Below are 27,088 nucleotides of genomic sequence, written 5' to 3'. Positions count from 1 at the left end.
TCCTTTTTTTGCCTTTAGCAGTTTCTTAATTGTTATATGTCAGTTATTATATTATATATTCCCATTTTTTTTTTACATTCAACCCAGAAATATCTTTTTGCAAAATCGATTGTGATTGCTATTTACTCAAAATAGGCTCATAACTAGAAGAATGTTAACTATCTGCAGGCAGTGCGGAGTTACAGTACATAACACTACGTACCACGCACGGAGCAGAGCATGGCTCCCTCGCTGTACTCATTCGGCTGTGGAGCCATGCTGCGCATGCGCAGTCCTTCATGCCGGCTTCCCTTGTCACCATGGCGGACAGAGCAGAGCTGGAGCAGGCAGTAGCACTGCAGGGAGAGAAAGTGAGAAGCCTGAAACAGAATAAAGCCGGCTCGGAGCAGGTAAACGCGGGACACCGCTTATCATTACAGGCCGCATTGAACACAGGGGTCTGGGGTAGGACTGGTGGCCGGTAGAGGGGCGAGTAAGGAGCGGTGTAAGGTGTGCTACACGCCGGGGATTGGTGGGCCTTGTCCTGGGGGAAGATGTGCTGTCAGTGTTCACGTCAGAAATGTAGCTGTTCATGTTAGGGATAGAAAGAAGTAGGGGGTAGTAAGTGGCCGTATTAAACATCATTCATTGTATCCCGTCATCATGTGGTCATATTAGTATTGTTACCAAATGTCCCTAATGGACAGTCCCAGGTTTTAAAGACTTGTTACGGGAAATGTAACAGTTTTTCATTACTAGGCACAATACACTTTGATACTTGCCATTTGCTCTCATTGTAGCAGTATATAAAATACAAAAGTGCGTTATTATCACATTCAGTAAGCATGTTATGATGGATATTGTAGTGCTTCAATGTCTGTTGAGACCAGGAAAGTGTGTCCTTCAAAACTGTTTTAAAATATTGGCAACTATGTATTAGTCTTCAGTGGACTTCTGTGTTGTTAATTCTTTTAGTAGTGTTGTCCCTGAGTAGTTGCTGAGCTACAGTTCCCAAGATCATTACTGGCTACTATTTAGGTTATATTTTAATAGACCAAATAAAACTGTCAGGACATAAAACCATATAAAGAAGGAAGTATCAAACTGATGGCTATGTGTAGCCAGGTCTCTCTCTCACTCACTCACACACTCCTACCTGCCAGGTAAACACCAAGCCAAAATAATTACCAAGTACTCCCCCGCTTTGCTTACCACTATCCCTGGCCAAGGCACCCTTGTGAGATCGCTGAGGCACCCCAGGGAGCCTAGGTACATAGTTTGGGAACTACTGCTTTAGCACCTTTGCATTAGAACCATCACAAGCATCTAAGGGGAAATGCAGATTTAGAATGTCTTATAACATGTGCTCATACATCTAATTGGTATTATTGTAGGTTCTGAGAAACCTGTCCTTTTTTTATTAACTGGGTTGTACCTATAATGAGGCAGCATCAGCCATCAAGTTTGATTAATGCAAAATGTTCTTGATGCCTAAATTATTGGTATTCAACTTGCTTGATAGATCTAATGATGCTTAAAAATGGCAATATATATACTTCAGAAAACTCTCAAAATCACACACAAATGTTTATGGCAGTTTATATAAGGGATGTGAAGGTGCCATTTCAGTTGTAGTTTCAGGCAGCATAGAAGTTAGTCACACACCCCTGTTATCATATCTTTGTGGTCATTTTTTGCTGAATTGCTGTAGCATGTCAAGCATAGTAGAATTGTAGTTTATTGTATGGGATAAACTGGTGACTACTGCCAGCCTTCAGTTAATATCGTTTGTCCTTAAATGTTACCATGAAATATGATTTTACAGATACTAACTGTCGCTACCCAAAATGTTGCAGTCACAGTAATATTTATTTGTTGTTCTCTTAAAATGCATTTAGTTTAATGTCCAAGGGAGTCCACTGTTTCATTTCTGCATGCAGGAGTTTTTTTTTTTTTTTTTTAAAGAGCTCTCTACTACAGAGATTACTGGCGCAATTTATTGTAGACTGGTATCGATTTCAGTTATTTATATAGTGGGTGCTTTAAGGCAGAGGATGTGTGCAGTGCACTACGGTATCTATGGTACTTGCTCCTCACAGCCTTAGACATAAATGCTGTAATCCATAGTGCCTGTTTCATCATCCAGCTGGGCTAAGGAGAGTGTCTATTAGTGTACAGGACAGTGCTTTCATTGAAGAAAGGTAGTCATTAGCTTTTCATAAACGGTTCATTGAAATAGAAATGTTAACAACTCTTATCAGAAGAACCTTTTATATATATATTGCACTAATTTTAGGTGTGGATTCAAAGGGATGCCACTAATAAATCCTTATGTGGCCTTACAATGAGAAATTAGTTAGTATGTCATGCTTTAAGAGCTGGCTGTTTTTTTCAGAATGTACAAATAGTTTTCTTTTGAAGTCGTTACTTTGCTTAAGACAAAATACCACTTTAATATTCTCATATTACAGGTTGTGTCATGTGCAAGGTTTTGAATGGACTGATTTTTGTCTTTTCATCTCTATATATTGTCTTTTCTTTACTGTCCGGTAAGGGCTTTTATGTTTCTCAATATTGTGGGCTAATAATGTTTCTTTTCCTTCATTATTAGATTGCAGAAGAAGTTGCTAAGCTGCTAGAACTGAAGGCGCGATTGGGGCCAGATGATGGGAAACACAAATTTGTTCTTAAGACCCCCAAGGTAAAGTATCCACAAGTTTGCAGAGATAATTGGGCTTTCAATGGATCCGTATTCCGCATGTTTAATTATAGTGAAACCAAATCCAAGAAAACTAAAACATATTTTGGAACGCCAAGTAAGAGGCATAAACTATCATCTCAGCCTTTCCTTGCTGGGGACAGACATGGTGATCTCTGTGACCGTTGGTGGAAACATAGATTGTGGGAGGAAAGACAATTTTGCTAAATACTTTGCTCTGCCTTTCTAGTAAAAACAGTAATGGAGGAATTGTGCTGGGACCATTAGGATTGATCCCTGGCATGTAGCCCTTACAACGCTCCTCATTGACATAACAGCCGGTTCCTCTTATAGGAGCCGGAGTTGCTCTGACCACTGTCATTGTGAGAGTTGTGTGCATTCCGCTCCATTGTCTGAGCTACAAATATCAGGATCCCATTCTAATAATTCTCCATAGGTGCACTGGTCTTAAGCAGGAACGTAGAATGTACTAAATAAATGATAACGAATCTGATTGGTTACTCTTGGCAACATCTCCACTTTTTCAAACATGCAGCTTGATAATTTTAACCCTTGGTGTAATGGGTTTTTTTTCGTGGTTGGGCACAGTCCGGTATACTGCTTTTTCCGGTGAGTGGTTTTGTTTTTTGTTTTTTCCTGGAGCACACACTGATGTTTGTTTTATGGGGTTACTGGAAGGCATGTAATGCATTTTGTTCTGTTTACCATATAGTTTTATTGGCAATTGTAAGCTATGATATAGGCTACTGTTAACTAATTATTTCAGCGTGGTTCACAAAATTTTAATTACAAAATTGCTTCCTCCTAACTTTTGGATTAATTTTTCCATAAATATTTATTGACAGGTGAACTCTCACTTTATTCTGTATATAATAATGCTGCTCCTATATAATATCCTAGTATGAAAAACAAAAGAAAAGGAGTGCAATTATAAATATATCAAATAATGATAACAATGGTGTTAGCTAAAGCGCAAAATATATATGAATGGATACAAATGTGTGATGATTTGGGTAGTGTGATTTACCGTCTTGCAGATAACATACACAATGACAAGTAGTACAAATAACGGTTATAGTCTTCATTCAGAGTATATAGCAGCAGAGCTGGTACGGAATTAACGGGTGCCACAGTCCTATCACATTCATCACCATTTATTATTCATTATATCACATTGCTTACCCTCAAGACCTATCTAACTAATCTTACCCTAGTCTTTATGGTTAGCTGGGTTTCCTGGGCAATCTCCATCCAAAACTGTGGCTTCCGGTTACTGCTTCCTTGTAGTCTCTGTCCGTTTGCGGCTTCTATGAGCTGCACATGGAATGCACTATGTTGAGTATGGTGTCCTTCCTGGGTCAAAAAATGTGCAGTGATTAAACTCCAAAGTGTTTCGTCCGCTGAAGACTTTATCAAGGATCATCAGACATTTGTATCTATTAATATATATTTTGGTCTCTAGCTGACACCATTACCAGCATTATTCGATATACTTATAATTGCTCTTCTTTTCTTTCTTTTGGATACATTTTTCCAGCCTCCATCCTCAATGTTTGTGGTCATAAGATGTAAGCTGACTTTTACCCAATAATGCTGTATGAACAGCCTACCCAGCTTGTGTGCAAGGAAAAAAGACCTGTGTTAAGTAGCTTATATTTGTGAAGTAGTATATTAAATATTGCAGTCTAAAATTCAGGGTATTGTAAAGAATATATCTGATAGCCAAATTAATAGTTATTTTACTGTTTCCTAACAACTTTTCCTCCGGTTTATAGGGTACAAGGGATTATAATCCCAAACAAATGGCCATACGGGAGAAGGTTTTTGACACAATTATCAACTGTTTCAAACGTCACGGTGCTGAGACCATTGACACTCCTGTGTTTGAGCTGAAGGTGAGCTGTTATCTTACATGCTGGCATCATAAGATCAGCGTGCAGACATATATAGCAAGTTTAGTTTGTGAATATTAGGATTGTGAGTTGAAGTAAATATTTGCACGCATTATGGGAGTGTTCTGCGAGGAATGGGGTGTTATAGAGTCCAATAAATCGTATGCATGCAATTTTCTCAAAGTCATCAGAAAACACTTATACTAGGCATTTTATATATTCTAGTTTACTCATTTTTGCACTGATCTTCTGGAATATGTTGGGATTCACTTTGTGACTTGGGCATGTTTGTGTTCAATTACCAGACAGTATTCGACCAGTAATAATTCTTAATAGTAGCTGGACAAAGCAGCGTATTTATCCTGTGTCTGATTGAATGATATTGGTTACATCACATTTGTACACATAGCACTATGTTTATAAATGAGCACATGAGCCCTTTATTGGCAAGTGTAATGTCACTAGAGCCCCATAGGAAGACCATCCTGCAACAGCTAGTACAGATGGGAAAAATATATCTCACTAGTTGCTACTGGAGTGAGAACTAATAAAAGTAACATTTTCTAAGCGTTTGCTCACCAAAAATGGGAACCGCACAGGGGCAAACGCAAAATTTTTACGGTGGGGTTTCCCACCCTTCAAAAAAAAAGAAAAATAGAGAGAGCTGCTGCGCATGCGGGCACACATGCGCAGCAGCTCCATTTCGGCGGTTCTGAATTGTACAGCAGCTGCGGCACTGTCAAAGAAGCGTCCGCGGCAGTGATGTATTGTACTTCATACAATACAGCACTGCCGAGAACGCTTCTTTGACAGCGCCGCGGCTGCTGTACAGTAGTGTTCGTTCGCGGAGGAGAGGGGTTTCTGGAGAACCAGAAGCCCCCCCCCTGCATGCGCCCCTGCCGCATACTGTTTTTGATAAGAGCATTTCTAATGTTTAAAAATGCACAAGTAAATTCTAATACTAAATATTAGAACGTTTCCCTGTTTTGAAGAGTTGATCTTATCTATATTTGCTTAACATAAAGTATGTAGGTTGTTCATACTTTGACAATAATGTATTGCATGTTATGTTACATTTGTCATTTTCATTTTTTAGGAAACACTAACCGGAAAATACGGGGAAGACTCCAAACTTATTTATGACCTGAAAGATCAGGGCGGGGAATTGCTGTCTCTACGTTATGATCTCACAGTATCCTTTACAAAGGCAGTAGCTGAAAGTGGTCAGAAAGACTTATTGCTTGCTGAGCTGGGATATAGCGCCTTGATAAACACACAAATACATTTATTTGCTTTTTTTTTTCTTCTTTAATTTAAACCGATCCCATATATTCACACCACAATGCTGGTTACGGCTCTACAGAGGGTCTTGTGTTCCATATTTATGACTCCCCTGGACCACGGTTATGTGCTAAACCTTGATATTGCAGTGAACTATAATGTGCTATCACATATTACATTAATAAACCATCCATAACACACATGAAAATTTGCAGCTTTTTGTCTATCTAGCTAAAGTCCTTGCCTGCCAATAGCTATATATATATATATATATATATATATATATATATACACATATACACACACAAGTTAACCCGTGCATGATACTCATGCATTCTAGTCAAATCAAGCTACTTAAGGTGTTAAAAAGGTTCTTGTCATGCATTTGGGCCATAGCCCAGGCCTCCTCAGGGGAAGAGCGTTACTTCCCGATGTAAGCGCCCTTTTTTAACGTGGTTTTGTCCACATGTCACCACCTCATCATTTTTCTCCTTCATCTTTATCGCCACATCTATCCAGACACAGGGATCTCTCTCAGCGGTCCTGAGTATCACACTCCTCTTGCTCTGTCAACACCGGCAACCACCAACCACTCCCAACTGTCACCCCCGGCAACCACCAGCCACTCCCAACTGTCACTTCTCCTTCAAGAAATATATATATATTTTTTTTAAATGTTTATAAACACTTTGAACAATTAACAAATTAAATTAACAAATTCAAAACATCTTAGTGTGTGGAAAAAAAAACTCAGAAAGGGCTGAAATTTGGTATACTAAGAATTTAGTAGGTCAGTGTATAACTTTGCCCAGCAGGTGGCGCTGCAGCTTGTTTTTTTTCTTTTCTACAAACAGACACGCGCCACTAGGCTTTTATATAGTAGAATCTACTATATAAATGCCTAGTGGCGTGTGTGGGATAAAAAAAACCAAGCTGCAGCGCCACCTGCTGGGCAGAGTTATACACTGACCTATATATTTCTTGAAGGAGAAGTGACAGTTGGGAGTGGTTGGTGGTTGCCGGGGGTGACGGTGGGGAGTTTTTAACACCTTAAGTAGCTTGATGAAGATGAAGGATGAGGTGGTGAAGTGGACAAAACCACGTTAAAAAAGGGCGCTTGCGTCGGGAAGTAAAGCTCTTCCCCTGAGGAGGCCTGGGCTAGGCCCAAATGCATGACAAGAACCTTTTTAACACCTTAAGTAGCTTGATTTGACTAGAATGCATGAGTATCATGCACGGGTTAACTTGTGTGTGTGTGTGTGTGTATGTATGTATGTGTGTATATATATATATATATATATATATATATATATATATATATATATATATATATATATAATTTTTTTTTTATTCCTCAAGGCAATGGGATGCTTTGTTCACATTTTACTGCCATGTCATGGTCATCATCATCAACATTTATATAGCGCCACTGATTCCGCAGTGCTGTACAGAGAACTCATTCACATCAGTCCCTGCCCCATTGGGGCTTACAGTCTAAATTCCCTAACACACACACACACACACACACACACACACACACACACTTAGAGAGACTAGGGTCAATTTTGATAGCAGCCAATTAACCTACTAGTATGTTTTTGGAGTGTGGGAGGAAACCGGAGCACCCGGAGGAAACCCACGCAAACACGGGGAGAACATACAAACTCCACATAGATAAGGCCATGGTTGGGAATTGAACTCGTGACCCCAGTGGTGTGAGGCAGAAGTGCTAACCACTTAGCCACCGTGCTGCCCCATGTTATGCTTTTTTTATACATCTACTACCAGTTTTACGCAGTAACTTTCGCTCTCTACATGAGCCCCTGGGCCGGGACAGATCCAGGTGTCCTTGTTGTTGCCTCGGTACATTACAGCTTGCACTTCCACTCATCCTCAGTTCCCCAGATGTCCCTATGTTGGGGACGGTATCTCTTCTGTACAGGTTTAAATAATCCAGCAGAGCAGGGTTTAGAAACATGATAAACAGTTGCTACAATTATCTTAATTTTCTAAACATTTTGGAACAAGACATCCCTAGCTGCAATTACTAAATGGTACATGGGATGTAATATAAAGTGCTGTAAGCACAATAAAGTATATATAGGTGTACCACCCACATTCGTTTAAAAGGCCTAAAATATTAGTTTAGCCTGCTGATGTCACCCATCATTCACTGCACAGCTCACAACCATGTCTGTCAGTCGGCATCCGTCTACAGTAGAGCATAGAAAGCTCAGAGTGGGCTGTGAGAGCAGTTTGCAATTATTGGATTACAAACAGGGCTGAGAAGCTAAAATGGGTCCTGAAGCACATTTCACAAAATTTAGGGAGACCAAACCACCTGACTAATGTGGTAAAGCATGGTAGCCCTTTATGACCCACTGTGTGTGGGCCTGGACTGCACAGAAACTGTTTGTCATCTCTAAAGAGGTCAGTATAGTATCTTGCATTTAATCTTGTGAGTTAGCCTCCATATGGCAAATCATATTGACATCAAGTACATAATGCTATGCAGACAAATCAGAAAAGTCTTTCAGAAAGCAACTTTTAAGTGTTCACATTTCCTAAGCACAGACAAGGCAGCCATTTTTTGAACAAACATAAGACTGTGGCTTAGGGATTCCCTTGGAAGCGGTGACATCACTGGACATATTGTCTGAGACATTCATTGGTGCTACTTGTGCACTTTAAAGGGCTGTAATAGCCAAAAACTACATAGTAACACCTAGGGTTAGATTTACTAAGCTGCGGGTTTGCAAAAGTGGGGATGTTGCCTATAGCAACCAATCAGATTCTAGCTTTCATTTATTTAGTACCTTCTACAAAATGATAGAAAATGTATGCAAATCCTTTTTTTGTGTTATACATGACTGCGTTAAACCCCTTCACTCCCCTAAAAACTCGCAAACACAATGATTACCGCGTGGGGGCTCTTTTTCAATTGAATTGCACGAGTTTTCATGCTGTGTTGGCTAAAAACGGTCGCTATAGCAGTTAAAAGCGGGTGATTTTTATTTATTTTTTAACGCTGCAGGGGGAAAAAAAAAAACCTTGAGGACAAATGAATACCCCCCATAGTGTGCCTTACGTTTTGCCAGAATAATTATATTAGGAGGAATGTATTCAATAGATGTTGGGTGTTCAGTGGGATAATCACCAATGGGATACAACTTGATGATGGTTGGGCATTGATACGCTTTATTTGCTTCTACACAGAAGAACTGAAAGCCAATATCACAGAGAAGAAAAAAAATGAATTTGTGCAGAAGAATCCACAGAAGTGCACACTATTCAGAGATAGCATTAAACAAATTGGAGTATTGAAAAGAGCTGATCTTAGTCAGCTGGAACATGTGGAATAGATTTTGACTTTCACGGAATGGGGTGTGACATTGCAAAACTGGTTCATAGTATAATTTAACTCACTTTAGCATTTGATAATGTTTGTAGGTATTTTAGTATACTATTATTTCCATAATACAGACTTTGACATGTATTAATGTCCCACATTGGGTTTGGTTTCTGTTTAAAACATTACATAATCAGCAAAGTGTTAGAAAACTACAGTAACCAAGGCAACTTTATCTGTTTTCTGATTGGTTGTCACTAGAATTAGGATTTAAAGCAAGTAATTGGAGGCAGACACATAACAAAATTAGTTAAATAACTTGACAAAAACATTTGTGGGAAAAATAGCCAGCTTGATTGATACATGGGTTTTAAATCTATTATATAAAATGTTTTATTTCATGAATAATGCTGGATGTAACCCTTAACTGTGCTGCCAGGTTCCATTTGCCCGTTATTTAGCAATGAATAAAATTACCAATATTAAGCGCTACCACATCGCTAAAGTCTACAGAAGGGATAATCCAGCTATGACCAAAGGGCGCTACCGAGAGTTCTACCAGTGTGTAAGTGTGAGATACATTATCATAGCTTTTTTTCTATACATTTTCAGCTATGTTAATTCTTTCTTTGCATCATAAAACTACAAAGGCATAAACTATAGTGTTTAAAGAACCACTAAACATAATACTTTTGTCTCACCCCTCTATAAAGTACAGTACTCGCTCTTTATCATGCCATCCTTAACACCAGGGGTTAGATTTACTAAGCTGCGGGTTTGAAAAAGTGGGGATGTTGCCTATAGCAACCAATCAGATTCTAGTCTATCATTTATTTGGTACCTTCTACAAAATGACAGCTAGAATCTGATTGGTTGCTATAAGCAACATCCCCACTTTTTCAAACCCGCAGCTTAGTAAATCTAGCCTCTGGTGTATCCTGTTGCATAGATTTGTGTTAATAGCAATATATATCACACTCTTTTAACTTCACCTGCTAACACCACTTTTGGCCTGTGCTTGTGTTCTGTAGACTGAGTACTGTACTTACCACTCTCCTCCCTTTATGTAGAACATCTGTGATTAGACCTGCTAAGGTAACACTTAACCCACGTGACCGGGAGACAGTATTCTGCATGGCTGTCACTTTATGCTGCTTGAACCCCGTCAATGAAGTCATGCAGTGTTGCTGCCCCGCTTCCTGCCACCCCCTTCTAGATTTACAAAATATAAAGCGTTAGGAGTAGGGTAGGAGTTTTATGTTAGCCGGCCAAGCATTCATGCGTGGCTGATAGGCCAAAGCTGGTCTTTTATAGTTTATTTTGTTATATTAATAGTGATCCCTGTCTAATGGGAGGAGAGGGGTAGGGGTACGTACTTTATGATAGGGGTGGTTTTAAGCTAGTGTAAAATTTAGAGATCCTTTATCTGTTCATGGACTTCTACACTGGTATAGTGGAAGGTGGAGAGGGTGTGCTTCCTTTATGCTTCTAGAATGCCTGCTTCATAGGCCTTCTCCCTCATAATTTCCCTGCAATGCTGGTGACAGAAGAGATGGAGTTGGCATGTAGATAAATAACTGAAGATGTAAGCGCTTTGCAGCATATGTCTTAGTTCCTGGCAATAGGTCCACTTTATGTAACATTTTATAATCCTCTATAAAGATAAAGCAAAGAAGTGATTGTTTTCTCCTGTAAAACATGATGATCAAAATGCATATGACATAATGGCTTGCTTACAAAAATCATTTTTCCCTACTGAAAGGCATATGTATTTTATCTGCACAGTTTGCAGATGGTATGTATGTATGTGCTTACTCCAAATGCCTGATGTGAGGTCCGTTCTCTACATGCAGTGCTTTGAGTTTTGCTTCCTCTTGTAGCACATATGCTTACAGTTATGAAACTGGTACACAGAGGGTAGTGGAAAAAGTGTGTTAACAACCAATCAAACAAGTCAAAGCTTTTCTTTCATGTGATAGGCTGTGGTCATACCTATGTCACAATCTGGTTGTTATGGGTTGCAGCAGCTTTTTGTTATGTTGCACCAGATTACGTGAATATCCTCCATAGGCTGCAGATCACCAGTGGGTGCATCAAAGCAAATCACTGTTACATACCTTCCAAGGCTGCTTACAATAAAGTTATATCTTGTTCTCGCTGCAGGACTTTGACATTGCTGGACAGTATGACCCCATGATTCCTGACGCTGAGTGCCTGAAGATTGTTCATGAGATCCTCAGTGAGCTGGAGCTGGGAGAATTCCTCATTAAGGTAGGGTCACCATATGAAGTACACCACATGATGTATGTAACTCTGGGCTTTCCTCATTCTGTCTTCACTTACCATTGAACGCAGCACAGGGCTGTTCATCAAAAGCGGCTCTACTGTCCCCTGCTAGTATGTCATTGTAACATTATGTATTATGTCATTTATCAGCTGTAAAATATTGTTGTTCAATATTTGCTGGAAGACAATAAGATGTTGATTACCTCGTCACTGTTTTTATTACTGAATGTGACAGGCCAACATAAAGGTGAGATCTGCACTGCTACTGTGGTATCCTATGGGGCTCTATTGCTGTGATAAGCTGCCAGCTGCAATTATTAGAGGTTTATTCTGTTTTCCGTAGCCACGAGGCATTTTCGCAATATACATTTTTTCCAAACACGAAGACCCAAATGAATGCGTTCAGGCTGGAATTGTTCTGGTTAGATGAAGAGACACATGATCTGTTTTAGTAGAACTTTATACATGAATGGTGCCTAGTTCTATAACCTTTTCAGTGGACAGAGACAAAACTGAATTTCAAGTTTCTTTTTTAATTGCCACATAATACAAATGTGTAGTATATAGATAAGCAGGGCAGATAAAGTATCCACACGGCACCGGGTTCAGTAAAAGACAGAACCAAAAGCAGAAGACTAGCGAGATGGGATTAACAAATTATTGAGGCTCTTGTAAAGTCAAAGGTGTATTATCACTGAGCGAATAAACTGACTGTAAGCATAAGCACGGTGGCGAAGTGGTTAGCACTTCTGCCTCACAGCGCTGGGGTCATGAGTTCAATTCCCAACCATGGCCTTATCTGTGTAGAGTTTGTATGTTCTCCCCGTGTTTGCGTGGGTTTCCTCCGGGTGCTCCGGTTTCCTCCCACACTCCAAAAACATACCAGTAGGTTAATTGGCTGCTATCAAAAATTAACCCTAGTCTCTCTCTGTGTCTCTGTGTGTGTGTCTGTGTGTGTGTGTGTGTGTGTATGTTAGGGAATTTAGACTGTAAGCCCCAATGGGGCAGGGACTGATGTGAATGAGTTCTCTGTACAGCGCTGTGGAATCAGTGGCGCTATATAAATAAATGATGATGATGATATATAAAATCTCTAAGCAAAAAAAAAACCAACTTAACCACAACAATGACCTAATTCTGTAAGTAACATTTATGTTAGATTATTACAGTGCAGTCCAAGTATTTCCACAACGAGGGCTGCGTTCATGTTATCACTACATGTTCATGGGCCGAATGTTATGAAAAATGTCAAACATCAGTCTATGGAGTCTTATACTATGAGCCCTGACTCATAGTATAAAATAATTTACTAGAAATTATATTTTAGAGAACTCTAATATCATCCCTCCATAGGGCTTCCATGGACTAAATCTGTCATTTTATTTTGGCCCAGTTTCTTTCACTGCAATGATGGGATGTATGGAGACCTGTTCACTAATGGAGTGGAACTGTTATGTGTTCATAGTCACAGATGTTCTATCCAGGGCAAAAGAGGTTTCACACACTGGCACTTTTTTTATATAAAAGTCCATAAGTTACAAAAGCTTAGGCACAAGAATGTTCATATAAAATATTTCTGTGTACCTGAAGTCTACATGGTAGATATAATATTGCTTTCCACTGTTCAATTTGCTCTGTGTAGTAATGATGTATAGTTTATATGCAGGTGAATGACAGGAGGATCTTGGACGGCATGTTTGCAGTTTGTGGTGTACCCGACAGTAAATTCCGTACAATCTGCTCTTCGGTGGACAAATTAGATAAGGTAAAAATAGATATAAAATGTCCATATCCCTCAAGAAGCATGTCAAGTGTATTGGAGACGTATAGTATGCTTTATCAAGGCTAATTTCTCTAATGCAAAATATGGCGTATAATGTGAGATGAATGCATATAACCATAATGCTTAATGTCTAGATATACATAATGGAGTTGGAACTCAAGGCCAATCTAGAGCATGATTTATTGTGGCCAAAGGGTGTGTTCTTGTCCATAAGAGTGTGAATCTGGGAGTGGCCTATTTGGGGAGTGTTGGTCAGGTACCTTATGTTCAAGTGCATAAATATTTTAAATTGTGACTAGATCTTCCCTTGTTAGGCAATAAATTATTAAAATGGGGGACTAGAACTACTGTACAGTAATGTCCTGGAGGGAGAATCCTTAAAGCAAAATATGTGCCCTCCAGAATCTCACACCAAGGATGAGTAAAATATTACACATTATTCAACTTCTTGTCTTCCAGACTCCATGGGAAGAGGTGAAGAATGAAATGGTGGGGGAGAAGGGTCTTGCCCCTGAGGCTGCTGACTATATTGGGGAATATGTTCAAAACAACGGTGAGTAGTTGTTGACTCTGCTTTAAAAAAAACAAATTCCTGCCTTGGACCGGCAGAATTTGTCAATGTTTAAAGGTTCAAAAAATGTAAGTGAAATTGAGCTTTAAAAATTTGTTTGGGTTCCCTTGAATTTACTAAAAAAAACAAAACTATTTTTTTTATATATGTTTTAAACTTTTTATATGACTGCACAGATAAATTACTTCTCATTTTCTATTTATTTAAAGATTTCTGAATGCAATGTTCATTAGTGATAATTTGGGTGCAATACTTTACGCCATTACAGTGCAAGCCGCCTTCTTCCATCAGAAAACTGGTTAAATAACTTGACCTGTGGGAAAGGTTGTGTAGATTTAGGTTAGTTGGCCTTAATTTGTCCTTTGACACGGACACCTTCAAGATTACGCTCACATGTAATTCTGATATATCATCTGCTACCCTGACAGATAAAAAAAAACAGACAACGTACACAAAAACAGACACTTTCTCCTTGGTGATCTCTAGCAATAATCTAACATACTGTAGTTCCGCTCACTATTAGAATGACCAGCTTTTTCAGCATCGATAACACCTCCTACAGGAAGCATCTGTCTTTCTCTTTCATCCAGTCTGGGGGACACTGCTTACCATGGGTTGTGGAGGGGAGCACGGGAGTTGACACCTAGCTAGTTAACTTTAGCACTGCTGACAGACCCCTCCCCTCTACAATCCCCCTGGCTCTTCAGTGTTTTTTTAGGTGCCCCAGGAGTTGGGCAGATTTTTAGTTACAGCTAGTTATTTATTTTATTTATTTTTATTAACTTTAATTTCTACTTTTATTTGTATACAATAGTTAGGTTTTAAAGCAGAGCTGGGAGTGTGTTCTATTATAGAGAGCACACTCCCAGAAACTATGCAGCAATGACCGGGCTCTGTCAGAGGGAGCAGACTGCTCTCAATGGCAGAGCATTAGCGGTCAGATTACAGAGTGACAAGCGGTCTCCCGGACCACTGTCACTCTCGGAGGCTCCCCCGATAACCGGCGCTGCCACTGCAGGCAAAGACCGCCAGTTATCGGAATACATTGCCGGCGGACATGCTGACGTCATCGGTCCGCGGAGGATCAGAAAAAGGAGGAGAGGAGAGATCGGGGGCCATACCAAGATCCCCCCTCAGGAAAAAAAGGAGGGGGCATCGGGGTATTTAACGCTGCAGGAGACCTCCTTTTTAAAGGGTCTCCATAACTCTGCCAAGCAGATAAGTTCTTTGTTTAAAAAAAAAAAAAAAAGATAGAGACAAAATGCTGGAAGAGGGGGAACTAGTACAGAGAGCTCCCCTGCTCTTCAGCACAAGTGGTACAGTCCGGTCTTCTGGCGTCAGAGAAGCCCGGGAAGGAACTTATCTTGGAGGGAGCAGGCACCAGGACACTGCTGTTGGACTTCTCCCCTGTGTGGCCCTTTTGGCTAAGTACCAAAACTTTTCTTTAACCATTACAAACTGTAATTTGTGGTTTAAAGAGGGAGGTTAGTAAGGGTTATATTGTGTTCTCTTATTTGCACAAACATCACACTGTCTGTTACACACGTACAAGTACAACTTTTATTACAGATTAGTTGGTTACTTGTTTCTAGCTCTGTCTCTCTCAATATCTCTTTATCTAGTGTGTTTGGTGTGCTTTTCCTTCTAAAATGTCAGATAAAGGAAAAGGCCCTATGGCTAAATATTTTACATGTTCTAGATGTAAGGTTAAATTACCATGTGGGCAGAAGGACCCATTGGCGCTCTGACTGCGAAGGAGGGGTCCTCTCAGCGCAAACCCAGCTCATTCCAGCCCCACTGACGGAGGAACCGGCCTGGGTGGCTTCCCTGACACAGTCGGTTTCCTCTTTAGCACAGATGATCTCTCAATCTACTCAGTTATTGACAAGTGTAGCAGCCTCTGTGTCTAATAATGCTGTTACACCCTTGGGGCCCCCTGCTGCCACAGTTTGTTCTGGAACGGCTATAGCAGGACCTTCCTCTTTGCTTACAGACCAGCCCCCTGTTCCCACAGAACCTGCATGGTCCTCAGCATTTAAAAAGGGTTTGGACAGACTTAACCAGTTACTTGAATCCCCAGATTTGCCCCCGGCTAAAAGAAAGTGGCTTAGATCCGCTAATCCTCTTATGGTCCTTTCAGATTCGGAGGGATTTTCAGAAGAGGAAGGGGAAATAAATTTTGATCCTGACCAGGTTCAACCTGTGGAACAGGAAGAAAACACTAGATATCAGTTTGTTGATGATTTGGTTTTAGCAGTGAGACAGGCGTTGAACCTCCCAGAAATGGAGGATCCTACTCCTAGAGACAGAAGTCTTTTTAAGAAGGCCAAAAGGAAGGTTATCCGGTTTCCCCCTTCTGTAGAACTCAGAGATATTGCAGAGGGAGCCTGGAAACAGCCTGATAAAAAGTTCTCTGTTCCAAGGAGGTTCTCTTCCCTGTATCCATTGCAGGAGGAGGACAAGGCTCGCTGGGAGGGAATCCCTAAAGTATATACTCCAGTAGCCCGTCTGGCCCGATACACTCTCCTACCAGTCCCCGGCTCAGCAACTCTACAAGATGCCACTGACCGCAGAGTGGAATCTCAGCTAAAATCTATATTTGTAGCAGCGGGTTCTTCCTTTAGACCCACATCTGCTTCAGCTTGGGTTGCTAAAGCCATGGAAGCATGGGCAGAACAACTGGCAGAGGCCTTACAGCTATCAGAATTACTTCCCCAAGCCTTACATCTAAAAGAGGCATTGGGGTACCTTTTATGAGGTGGCTCAGAGCACAGCGTCTGTGTCCTCCTCTATTCAAGCTGCGTCAATTTCAGCAAAAAGAACGTTATGGCTGAAATCCTGGGAGGGGGATTCAGAATCTAAAAAAATCCATTGAAACCATTCCCTTTTCAGCGGCAGATTTGTTCGACCCGGAATTACATACTATGATTTCACAGGCAACGGCGGGCAAAAGCACTTCTTTGCCGGTACTCTCAGGTAGGGAGCGGGCTCCACGGTTTAGCTGCTTTCGTCAGCCCTTTCGGGGGACCTCCTTGCCTAGGGGACAGTCATTTAGAGGTAGACAACCGAATGCTCGAGGCTCCTCTGTCAGAGGCAGGTCCTCGTTTGCAGCTAGGCACCAGGCCTCCAAGACTCAGGAGAAGCATGCGTCCTGACTGCCACCCTATTCTCCTAGTGGGGGCGCCAGTGGGGGGACGTCTGTCTTTTTTTCAGGAACAGTGGGTAGCGTCATCCCAAGACCCTTGGATTCGGGGCATTATATCAAGGGGGTACATGATAGACCTGCTGGGTCAGGTACCACATTGTTTCTTTGTGACCCTGCTACCCCAAGATCCACAAAGAAGACAGACAATACAGGCCTCTTCTTTCGCAAAGAGTTATTTGCAGGGTCCCAGACAACCAGAAAGGGAGGGGATTTTATTCAAATCTTTTTCTGGTCAAGAAACCAGACGTTTCCTTTCGACCCATTTTAAACCTAAAGAACCTCAATGTGCACTTACGAGTGGACAAATTTCGAATGGAGTCCCTGAGGTCGGTAATAAACGGCTTAGAGAAAGATCAGTTTATGGCTTCCATAGACATAAAGGACGCATACCTCCACGTTTCCATTTGGAGCGATCATCAGTCTCTCCTAAGGTTCACAGTGGGGGCCTCCCACTATCAGTTTTGGGCTCTTCCCTTCGGCCTCCCAACAGCTCCATGGGTCTTCACGAAGTTCATGTTGGTGATGGCAGCGTGTCTTCACTTAAAGGGAGTTCAGGTCGTGCCTTATTTGGACGATCTGCTCATCAAATCCTCCTCAGAGATTTGCTTACGTCAGCACTTATCCCTCACCATAGCTGTTCTCGAGAGCCATAGGTGGCTAATAAACTTAAAGAAATCCCAGATGGTTCCGTGCCAACGCATGGTCTTCCTAGGGCTCATCATGGACACCAGTCAGCAGAAGGTGTTCTTGCCTGTGGAGAAGATCAGTTCAATTTCGGAGTATAACATCTCAGGTCTTGTCCTCGCCCAGTCCCTCAATTCATTTGTGCATGCGGCTGCTTGGAAAGATGGTGGCCTCCTTCGAGACGAACCCCTTCGGTCGGGCTCATTCTCGATGCTTCCAGTGGGGTCTGTTGACAAAATGGTCAGGATCCCACCTACGTTTGGATCTCCAGAGGATCTCGCTGTCTCCGCGGGCGAGAGAATCGCTTCAGTGGTGGCTGAATCAGGATCACATGTCGGTGGGCAGGTCTTTTGCTCCAAGGTCATAGATCATAGCCAAAACAGATGCCAGCCTGAGAGATTGGGGGGCGGTAGTCCTGCACCTACGGCTCCAGGGACTTTGGTCAGTTCAGGAATCAGCCTTATCAATCAACACGTTGGAGTTGAAGGAAATTCTTTCAACTCTTCGGGGGGCCCAGACTATCCTTCAGGGCCACCCAGTCAGAGTTCAGTCCGACAATGCCACAGCTGTGGCATATGTCAACAGACAGAGAGGAACCAGGAGTGTAGCTGCGATGCAAGTTGCAGCTCAGATTTTTCTTTGGGCAGAACAGTATGTTCCAGCAATCTCGGCGGTGTTCATTCCAGGAATAAAGAATTGGTAGGCCGATTACCTCAGTCGCAATGCGGTGATACCGGGGGAGTGGTCCCTCCATCCGGAAGTATTTCAGTCTCTAGTTCAGAGGTGGGGTCTTCCGGATATAGATCTCATGGCCTCCAGACACAACAAAAAGGTTCTCAGGTTTTGCGCAAGGGCAAGGGACCCCGTAGCGGTGGATGTGATGACCATGTCATGGGACTTCAGGTTGGGGTATCTGTTCCCCCCCCAATTCCCATGAGTCGCGTACTCAGACGAGTGAGGCAGGGCGGTCTGCCGGTAATTCTGATAGCACCTGCATGGCCGCGTCGAGTGTGGTACGCGGACATAATCTCCATGGCGGTAGGTCAAGGACATCGTCTTCCATCGCGAGACAACCTTCTTCTGCAAGGTCCCTTTCGTCACCAGAACTTACCTCAGCTCAGTTTAACGGCATGGCTGTTGAAGCCAGCCTCTGGAAGGCTAGGGGTTTCTCCCCCAGTGTAGTGAACACTATGTTGCGAGCTCGAAAACCGGTTTCGGCTCGCATCTATCATCGTATTTGGCGAGCCTATATCAGATGGTGCGAAAATAAGTCCTGTCACACGTCTTCTTTTCCTCTCCCTCGCTTATTGCCTTTTCTTCATGATGGGCTGGAAGCTGGGCTCCGGTTAGGTTCCTTAAGAGTTCAGGTATCATCGCTTTCAGTTTTCTTTCACCTGAAGTTAGCAGACTTGCCAGACGTCAAGACTTTTCTTAAGGGAGTGTTACATATTCAGTCTCCCTACGTTCCGCCTACAGCACCATGGGATCTTAACCTGGTACTTGATATGCTTAAAGGGCCTCCTTTTGAGCCACTACTTGGAAGGTCGTCACCTAGAAGGTCGTCTTTCTTTTAGCGATTGCATCTGCACGTAGGGTTTCGGAAATGGGAGCTCTGTCTTGCCGGGAACCATATCTGTTTTTTCACGAGGACAGAGTGGTATTAAGAACTCTCCCTTCTTCTGTTCCAAAAGTAGTTTCTGCTTTCCATTTGAACCAGGAAATTGTGGTTCCGGTCTCATTCTGATCAGCAGTCTATAAAAAAATTAAACATGGTTAGGGCTCCCCGTATTTATTTTAAAAGAACTTCTCAGGTTAGACGTACAGATTCTTTGTTTGTTCTTTATGATTCTAACAAAAGAGGCTGGCCAGCCTCAAAACCGTCCATTACAAGGGGGATTATGGCAGCCATTAGGCATGCTTACATAAGGGCTAACCATCCTGTGCCAGAGAGACTAACGGCCCATTCCACCGGATCGGTAGGGGCATCGTGGGCAGCGAGAAATGGGGCTTCTGCGGACCAGTTTTGCAGGGCAGCCACCTGGTCTTCTGTCCACACCTTTACCAAATTCTATCAGTTTAATGTATTCGCATCCGCGGATGCAAATTTCGCTCGTAGTGCTCTACGAGCGGGGCTTTCAGAGCGGTCCCACCCTTAGGGGGCTGCTTTAGAACGTCCCCATGGTAAGCAGTGTCCCCCAGACGGAATCAGAGAAACGGATTTAACATAAGTACAAAAATCCTCTTTTTAAATCATAAGTTCCTCCCCAGCTCTAGCCTGATTTACACCTCCCCTAGATAAAGGTGGTCTGCTTGGACTGTTTGCAAGGCTTCATTACAGCCACACTCTGGGGCCTGCTAGCTGTGAGGAACTCAGTGCTACATACAGATGGTAAATCAGTCACTTTGCCACAATACATTTAAAAGAAAAAAATCCGATAAGCAAGGGGAAAAGGTAAAGGGTTACTTGTGGAGTAACACCCAGCTCATTGCACCGATTACACCTATAATACTACTTGCCAGTCATTTTACTGAGTGATTATCATTTTTTGTTGTATCTTAATGTCACCTGTAACTTTCTCTTCTGCCAATACCCTGAATACTGTCATATATTGTAGGAGGGTTGAATCTTATTGAGAAACTACTGAAGGATCCCAAACTCTCACAGAACAAGCTGGCATTGGATGGGTTAAATGACATGAAGATCCTATTCCAATACCTGGAACTATTTGGTGTGACAGATAAGGTGAGTAGATGGGTAGATTGGTGACCATTTCAAATGGCTTGGGCTGGATTTGCTATGAGGCACAGTAGGCTTGTGCATGGGGCAGTCAAGGGGTCCTTCCCTTTTGTTAGCAATAATGAGAAAATTCAAATGAAATGGCTTAAAATGTAGCAGTATTAACTGGGAGAGTGGGATCATATGAGGATGGAACTAACTGTGTAGGCTTGTGTAATATTATGCTTGGTGATGGTCACGCAATGGGAGTGTTCTTAGGGGTGAAGTTAGAGAATGGTGCAGAGCTTAGGACACCAAAGGCTGTGTACTTATAGGCTCTAGTGGTGTAAATCTAGCCCCAGATCCATAATCCACCGAATTATAAAGATGGGTATCCTCAGATAATTTTCTAATACTTTATTGACCTGATATATGGATAATGATTGTTTTTGTTTTCATATAACCTCCCCATGCAGATTTCTTTTGACCTCAGCTTAGCACGTGGCTTGGACTATTATACTGGAGTCATTTATGAAGCAATTCTGCTTCAGAATCAAGGAAAGGAGCAACAGAATGACAGTACAGAGGAATCTGTCAGTGTTGGCAGTGTAGCCGGAGGGGGACGTTATGATGGACTGGTGGGGATGTTTGATCCAAAGGGCAGGAAGGTTCCATGTGTGGGGGTCAGCATCGGAATTGAAAGGATATTCTCTATCATGGAACAAAAAGCAGAGGTATGTAGTAGACTTTACCCAATTCTAGCAAATGCAATCACTTGACGTTTTATAAAATGAGCTAGAATAACATGGTAGTTTTAGCAAATTTGAGACCTAACATTGAAAGACCTATGGGTTTATTATAGTTTATTATGTACTAAATATCCTCTATGTTGAAATGTATGAAACCTTACTGTTTGTGTACACAGCAACAGGATGAAGGTGATCACTAAGTACTAATAAGTAAATGTTTGTATCTAATGTAAAAGATTCTTGTGATTCCATAATGCTGAGAGGTGCATTTTCGTGGGTCCAGTAATTCCTTCTGAATATCAGGTCAGTGCTATTAAGTAGCAACGGGGAAGAATCCAGATTGGGGCTGCTTATTACCAGAGAGAGCAGAAATACAGCTCCTGGATTTGACTTGCCTTAATTGCAATATGTAATAGCCAAATATACATCAATAATAGTTGTTCTTCATCTATATATTGTTAAAGAAAAGGCATTATTGGGTCCATCCACTTCTGCCGCTAAGCCCCAGCAAGGGTCACTTAGAGCTCATTTATGGGTGCTTAAGGAATTTGTAATGGAAATTGATGGATTATACCTGGACCATCATCATCATCTATTTATATAGCGCCACTAACTCCGCAGCGCTGTACAGAGACTCACTCACATCAGTCCCTGCCCTATTGGAGTTTAGAGCCTAAATTCCCTAACACACACACACTGACAAAGAGAGAGAGGCAAGGGTCAATTTGATAGCAGCCAATTAACCTATTAGTATGTTTTTGGAGTGTGGGAGTAAACGGCAGTGTGATGAAGATGGCGCCGTGTGATGAAGGTGGGAGCAGTATGATGAGGGGAACAGTGTGATGAAGGGTACAGTGCTGTAATGAAAGTGGGAGCAGTGTGATGAAAGGGGCAGCAGTGTGATGATGGGGCATACATATCTGTTATTTGTTTCTCTTATTGTTGTGATTTTATAGCTATATAGTGTGTTATTTAAAATTAAAGCAGTGAACAAACTGGACTGTTACTACGGTAACAATTACTACAGTAATAGTGCTCATTAGTACCGCTAGTTCGGTAACCTTTAACGCTGATTTTTGCGGGAGCCGCGAGCAGAAATCTGGGTTAAAATTACTGTATAAACCGGCGGTTCCCAAACTGTGCGCCGCGGCTCCCAGGGGTGCCGCGGCGCTGTCATTGGGGTGCCGCTGGCCAGACATAAAAAATAAAAAGAACACAGAAACTTACCCAATCCGTCGGGCGCCGGGACCCAGCAGCCTCCTCTGTCCCCCCCCCCTCTGCTCTCTGTCCCCCCCCCCTCTGCTCTCTGTCCCCCCCCCCTCTGCTCTCTGTCCCCCCCCCCTCTGCTCTCTGTCCCCCCCCTCTGCTCTCTGTCCCCCCCCCTCTGCTCTCTGTCCCCCCCCCCTCTGCTCTCTGTCCCCCCCCCCTCTGCTCTCTGTCCCCCCCCCTCTGCTCTCTGTCCCCCCCCCCTCTGCTCTCTGTCCCCCCCCCTCTGCTTTCTGTCCCCCCCCCTCTGCTTTCTGTCCCCCCCCCTCTGCTTTCTGTCCCCCCCCCCTCTGCTTTCTGTCCCCCCCCCCCTCTGCTTTCTGTCCCCCCCCCCTCTGCTTTCTGTCCCCCCCCCCTCTGCTTTCTGTCCCCCCCCCTCTGCTTTCTGTCCCCCCCCCTCTGCTCTCTGTCCCCCTCCTCTGCTCTCTGTCCCCCTCCTCTGCTCTCTGTCCCCCTCCTCTGCTCTCTGTCCCCCTCCTCTGCTCTCTGTCCCCCTCCTCTGCTCTCTGTCCCCCTCCTCTGCTCTCTGTCCCCCTCCTCTGCTCTCTGTCCCCCTCCTCTGCTCTCTGTCCCCCTCCTCTGCTCTCTGTCCCCCTCCTCTGCTCTCTGTCCCCCTCCTCTGCTCTCTGTCCCCCTCCTCTGCTCTCTGTCCCCCTCCTCTGCTCTCTGTCCCCCTCCTCTGCTCTCTGTCCCCCTCCTCTGCTCTCTGTCCCCCTCCTCTGCTCTCTGTCCCCCTCCTCTGCTCTCTGTCCCCCTCCTCTGCTCTCTGTCCCCTTCCTCTGCTCTCTGTCCCCTTCCTCTGCTCTCTGTCGCGATCCCTCTCACTCTGTCCCGCGCCAGCCATAAAAAAAAACCCAGTAACTTACCCAATCCGTCGGGCGCCGGGACCCAGCAGCCTCCTCTCTCCCGCAGCAGCTTGTTACTGACGTCGATATTCAGTGACACTTGTTATGTATTTTTTTTTAATTAAAACATTTTTTTACACTTCTTTTTTTTTTCTAAAACCCGGGTCGGGCAGGTGCAGTATGAACCCGCCCGACCCGGGAATCTTCTTATCTATTCTGCCCTGTGCCATGGCAATATCCCGGGTAGACAAACATGCCCCAAAAATCGCCCCTTGATGCTAAATGTGCAAGACATAAATGTAGGCAGCCTGGACAGTCCAGCTTTTGTATACATTATTCTGGCCATGCTGGCATTTTATTTTCTTAATTGGCGTACAAGCCACAACGGTGTGTAAGTCCTTGCTTGATTTTCCTTATCTACCCAGATGTTTCCATGTTTGTCCACTATCTGTATGTTGGAATTTGGATTAAATGAGTGTCTAATGTTTGTTGTCATTTTAAAAAACAGTAAAGCATAAAATTATGCTGTAGCTTTAAAAGTTGAGTTTGAGTCACTATTTGGACATTGAAGGATTTGCTGAAACACAAAATTTGTTACCATGTTAACTGGATTTGCTGCTTTAGCCAATCCGTTTGGTCAAAATGACCAAATTAATTTATGTTTGCACCATGTGGGATTCCATAATCATTTAACCATTGTTCTACATGATTCAATTCCAATCCTTTTGGACCAGAAGGGGGTAGTATGAAAACTAGTTGAAACCATGATGCCCATTGCCACTTGTTTTGGGGTCATTGCTCAAGAAAGTTGGGGAGGAAAAAAGGGGAAATGCCCGTAATGCTAGCTTACAGCACAGAGCTGCTCCTGGACCCCCTGGTTCAGGTGACATGGCTGTCTTAATACAGCAGCGTTGGAGAGCTGTTATGAAGCTTTTGCACATGTTCTACTTTGTTTGTATTCTCTCTCCCTCATCAGGCTTCTGAAGAAAAGATTCGGACCACAGGGACCCAAATACTGGTGGCAGCAGCTCAGAAGAAGCTTCTGGAAGAAAGAATGAAACTTATCGCAGAACTATGGAAGGCTGGGATCAAGGTACATGATATCAACTAATTAGTTATGTGCATATCATTAAATGCCCACTAAACTTTACATGTTAAATAACCCTGCAGCACAAAGAATACTTATGCCCGTTCTCCACAGGCCTCATACCAACTGGTGTCAATTGTGTATAACAACCACATGTTACAGTGGTTTGAGATTGACCTGCACACTACACTGTATATGTGTATGTGGTATTGTTAACACAGCGCTTGTACATATGTTGGTGCATTTTGTGCATCAGTGTTAGTTGCAGTGTCTGTGTTTTAGGGAGGGAGCAGTTACTGCCAGACAGGTAGTGCTAAAGAAATACATTGTATCATTCCCTGCAGAGGCCTGTCTACTGACCTGACCTGTTATAGCTCCCTCTTGTTTTCATTAAGCACTGATACTGCATTGGCAGCGTATTAATAAAGACATAAAGCAAAAATCTATATTCCTTGTCCCTGAACATCTGCAGCATACCCTTTAAAAGTTCAGGGAATTTGATATTAAGACAAAAAGGACCATAGTGACATCAGTTGTGTTTGACTGCTACTGAAACCATGTTAGCCTGGTTTTTTTTTTTGGTTTTTTTTTTTATTGTCATTATATGATCTCATTATATAACCCACATTCAGATTTTGTAAGTTCTGTTAATGTGTTTTTTGTCAACTAAATCATTTATACTATTGTATATTTTTCCCCTTATTCTGGTTACACTCATGCAGATTTTGTTTGTTAATTTACTCCTCTTTTAGAGGGTAGTTCCACTCAAAACTGAAAATGTAATTAGTGGAATATCCTAAGTAAGCATTTGTTCTCAAAGGATACTTACCTTGGATCTGGCATTGGGCTATCTGGCTGGACCTTACACACCCCTTCCACTGCCTCCCCCACTACTTCACCCTCTCACCAGCAGATATTGCTGGGCTCTCCTTGCTCCTGCCAACCCAGTCTTTTTTCAGACAGGCAGGTTGTTGTCCACTGTGCAGGAAAGAGGAAGGCACTGGTAGGATCTCTCAGGACGTCGGGGGCACCCACTTGATAGCTTTAACACTGGACCCTGTTAATGGTTATGTATTGTCTGACAGAGCTGTATAGTATGGTGGCATATAGTAATAGTCAATTATGTCTTCATCCAAACAGGCAGAAATGTTGTACAAGAAGAATCCAAAGTTACTTAATCAGCTGCAATACTGTGAAGAGACCGGCATTCCACTGGTGGCCATTATTGGGGAGCAAGAGCTAAAAGATGGATTAGTGAAGCTCCGAGTTGTTTCTACAAGGGAAGAGGTTAGTAAAATTATGTTCCATCATCATTATAAATACATTGTACCATTGTTCCCATGGTTATGGCTACAGTAGACTAGTAACAATGACTGGAGGTGATATTCCCCTGCAACCTGTATTGTCATCAATGTAACAGAAAAAGTGGCATTTGGGTATCATCTTTAAGCTAAATTTCCCCTTGTTGCCAAACTACTATTTAGAGCAATAAGCTTTTATGGGCAAGTTTATGTTCTATGGGAGTGCTAGGACTGGTATAGTTTTACCTGAAAAATGAAAACTAGGACTTTGTTGTTTTGTGGGCAGCAGGAAAACAGCATAGCAACACAGAGTTGGGTTACCATTAAATATATACCTTTTGGGGTTGGATTCTCTTCTCCACAAGGGGTAGAGGGTGTGGGAGGGACAAATTAATGGGTCCTAGCCTAGTCCTGCAAGTCCTGCACATCACCTTGAGCCGGTGAGTGCCAGGCTGAATATTAAGATGGCCCCTCCCAAATCCGGGGACCTTACACACCACATGAATTTGGAGAAGCCCTGGTGAATTTTAAGGTGGCCTACCCTACTCTTGGAAGCTCTAGACACCTCTTGGAGCCAAGGTGAATATTAAGATGGCCCAATCTAGTGCTGGAAGCCCTATGTGCACCTTGGAGCTGGAGAAGAAGCCAGGGTGAATATTAAGATGACCCAGCCCCTCCTGGTGTTGAGGGGGAGGGGGTAGGATTATAATACCCAGGTATGACACTCTCCTCTAGAGCTCTTCCAATTTACCATGCCATGGAGATATGGGTAAGCTTAGGCCATCTTTCAGCTGCTGTGTAAATAAAAGTTTTTGAGTGCGTTGGAGACACACCGATAAATATCCTAGATTTTTATAAAAAAAAGAAAAGAATGTTTTAGAAAGTACTTAGTGAACCTTTATCTGTGTGTAGTCCATTTTGAGCCAATGTAGTACAATCAGAAACTAGAAAAAAATCCTGTTTATCTTTTTTTTATCCAACAATGGTATGGGGAGAAGTCTGGAGGTGACCGGGAAAGAGCTGTGTGTTTATGTATATACATATGGTTTTGTAGTTTCTTGTATAGTTAATGTAAGTCTTTTAATGGTTGAAATAACGTTGCAAAATAAGTGATTATAATTTCTTTTTTTTAAGGTTGATGTGGCCAGACAAAATTTGGTTGAAGAAATACATAGGAGAACAAACAAGTTATAAGACCTTTCCACAAGGTTTAGGTTAATATATATATTCGGGTCCACCTGTTTCTGGTATCCTGTGGTTTCCAGCAATTATTTGTAATCAACACCTGCATATATTGTACATTTTCTCAGCTTCTCTGTTCAGAAAAGGGACAACGTTGTTCAAGGTTTAATAAAGCATGTGTTACTGGATGGAA

At 42.5% G+C, this 27,088-nt stretch overlaps 1 protein-coding gene across 1 annotated transcript; it reads left to right on the top strand.

Moving 5' to 3' along the window:
* The first annotated feature begins 256 nt into the window (after nucleotides 1–256).
* HARS1 (histidyl-tRNA synthetase 1) lies at nucleotides 257–27,088 on the top strand. Its single transcript, XM_075209903.1, has 13 exons — nucleotides 257–389; nucleotides 2,591–2,680; nucleotides 4,474–4,593; nucleotides 5,687–5,782; nucleotides 9,660–9,785; nucleotides 11,384–11,491; nucleotides 13,173–13,271; nucleotides 13,749–13,842; nucleotides 20,365–20,492; nucleotides 20,942–21,199; nucleotides 24,302–24,418; nucleotides 25,553–25,699; nucleotides 26,848–27,088. Exons 1-13 carry the CDS (start codon nucleotides 279–281, stop codon nucleotides 26,905–26,907), a joined length of 1,554 nt encoding a protein of 517 aa, XP_075066004.1. The 5' UTR covers nucleotides 257–278; the 3' UTR covers nucleotides 26,908–27,088.

Source organism: Mixophyes fleayi, chromosome 4 (genome assembly GCF_038048845.1).
Source record: "Mixophyes fleayi isolate aMixFle1 chromosome 4, aMixFle1.hap1, whole genome shotgun sequence".
NCBI lineage: Eukaryota > Metazoa > Chordata > Amphibia > Anura > Limnodynastidae > Mixophyes > Mixophyes fleayi.
This window is presented reverse-complemented; position numbering and strand designations above follow the sequence as displayed.

What these genes read in the sequence shown, in the direction of transcription:
- HARS1 (XM_075209903.1), top strand. Translation starts at nt 279, where the DNA reads ATGCCGGCTTCCCTTGTCACCATGGCGGACAGAGCAGAGCTGGAGCAG. An exon ending in ATAAAGCCGGCTCGGAGCAG is followed by an intron (nt 390 to 2,590) that starts GTAAACGCGGGA and finishes CTTCATTATTAG; the next exon opens with ATTGCAGAAGAAGTTGCTAA. An exon ending in CGGTGGACAAATTAGATAAG is followed by an intron (nt 13,272 to 13,748) that starts GTAAAAATAGAT and finishes CTTGTCTTCCAG; the next exon opens with ACTCCATGGGAAGAGGTGAA.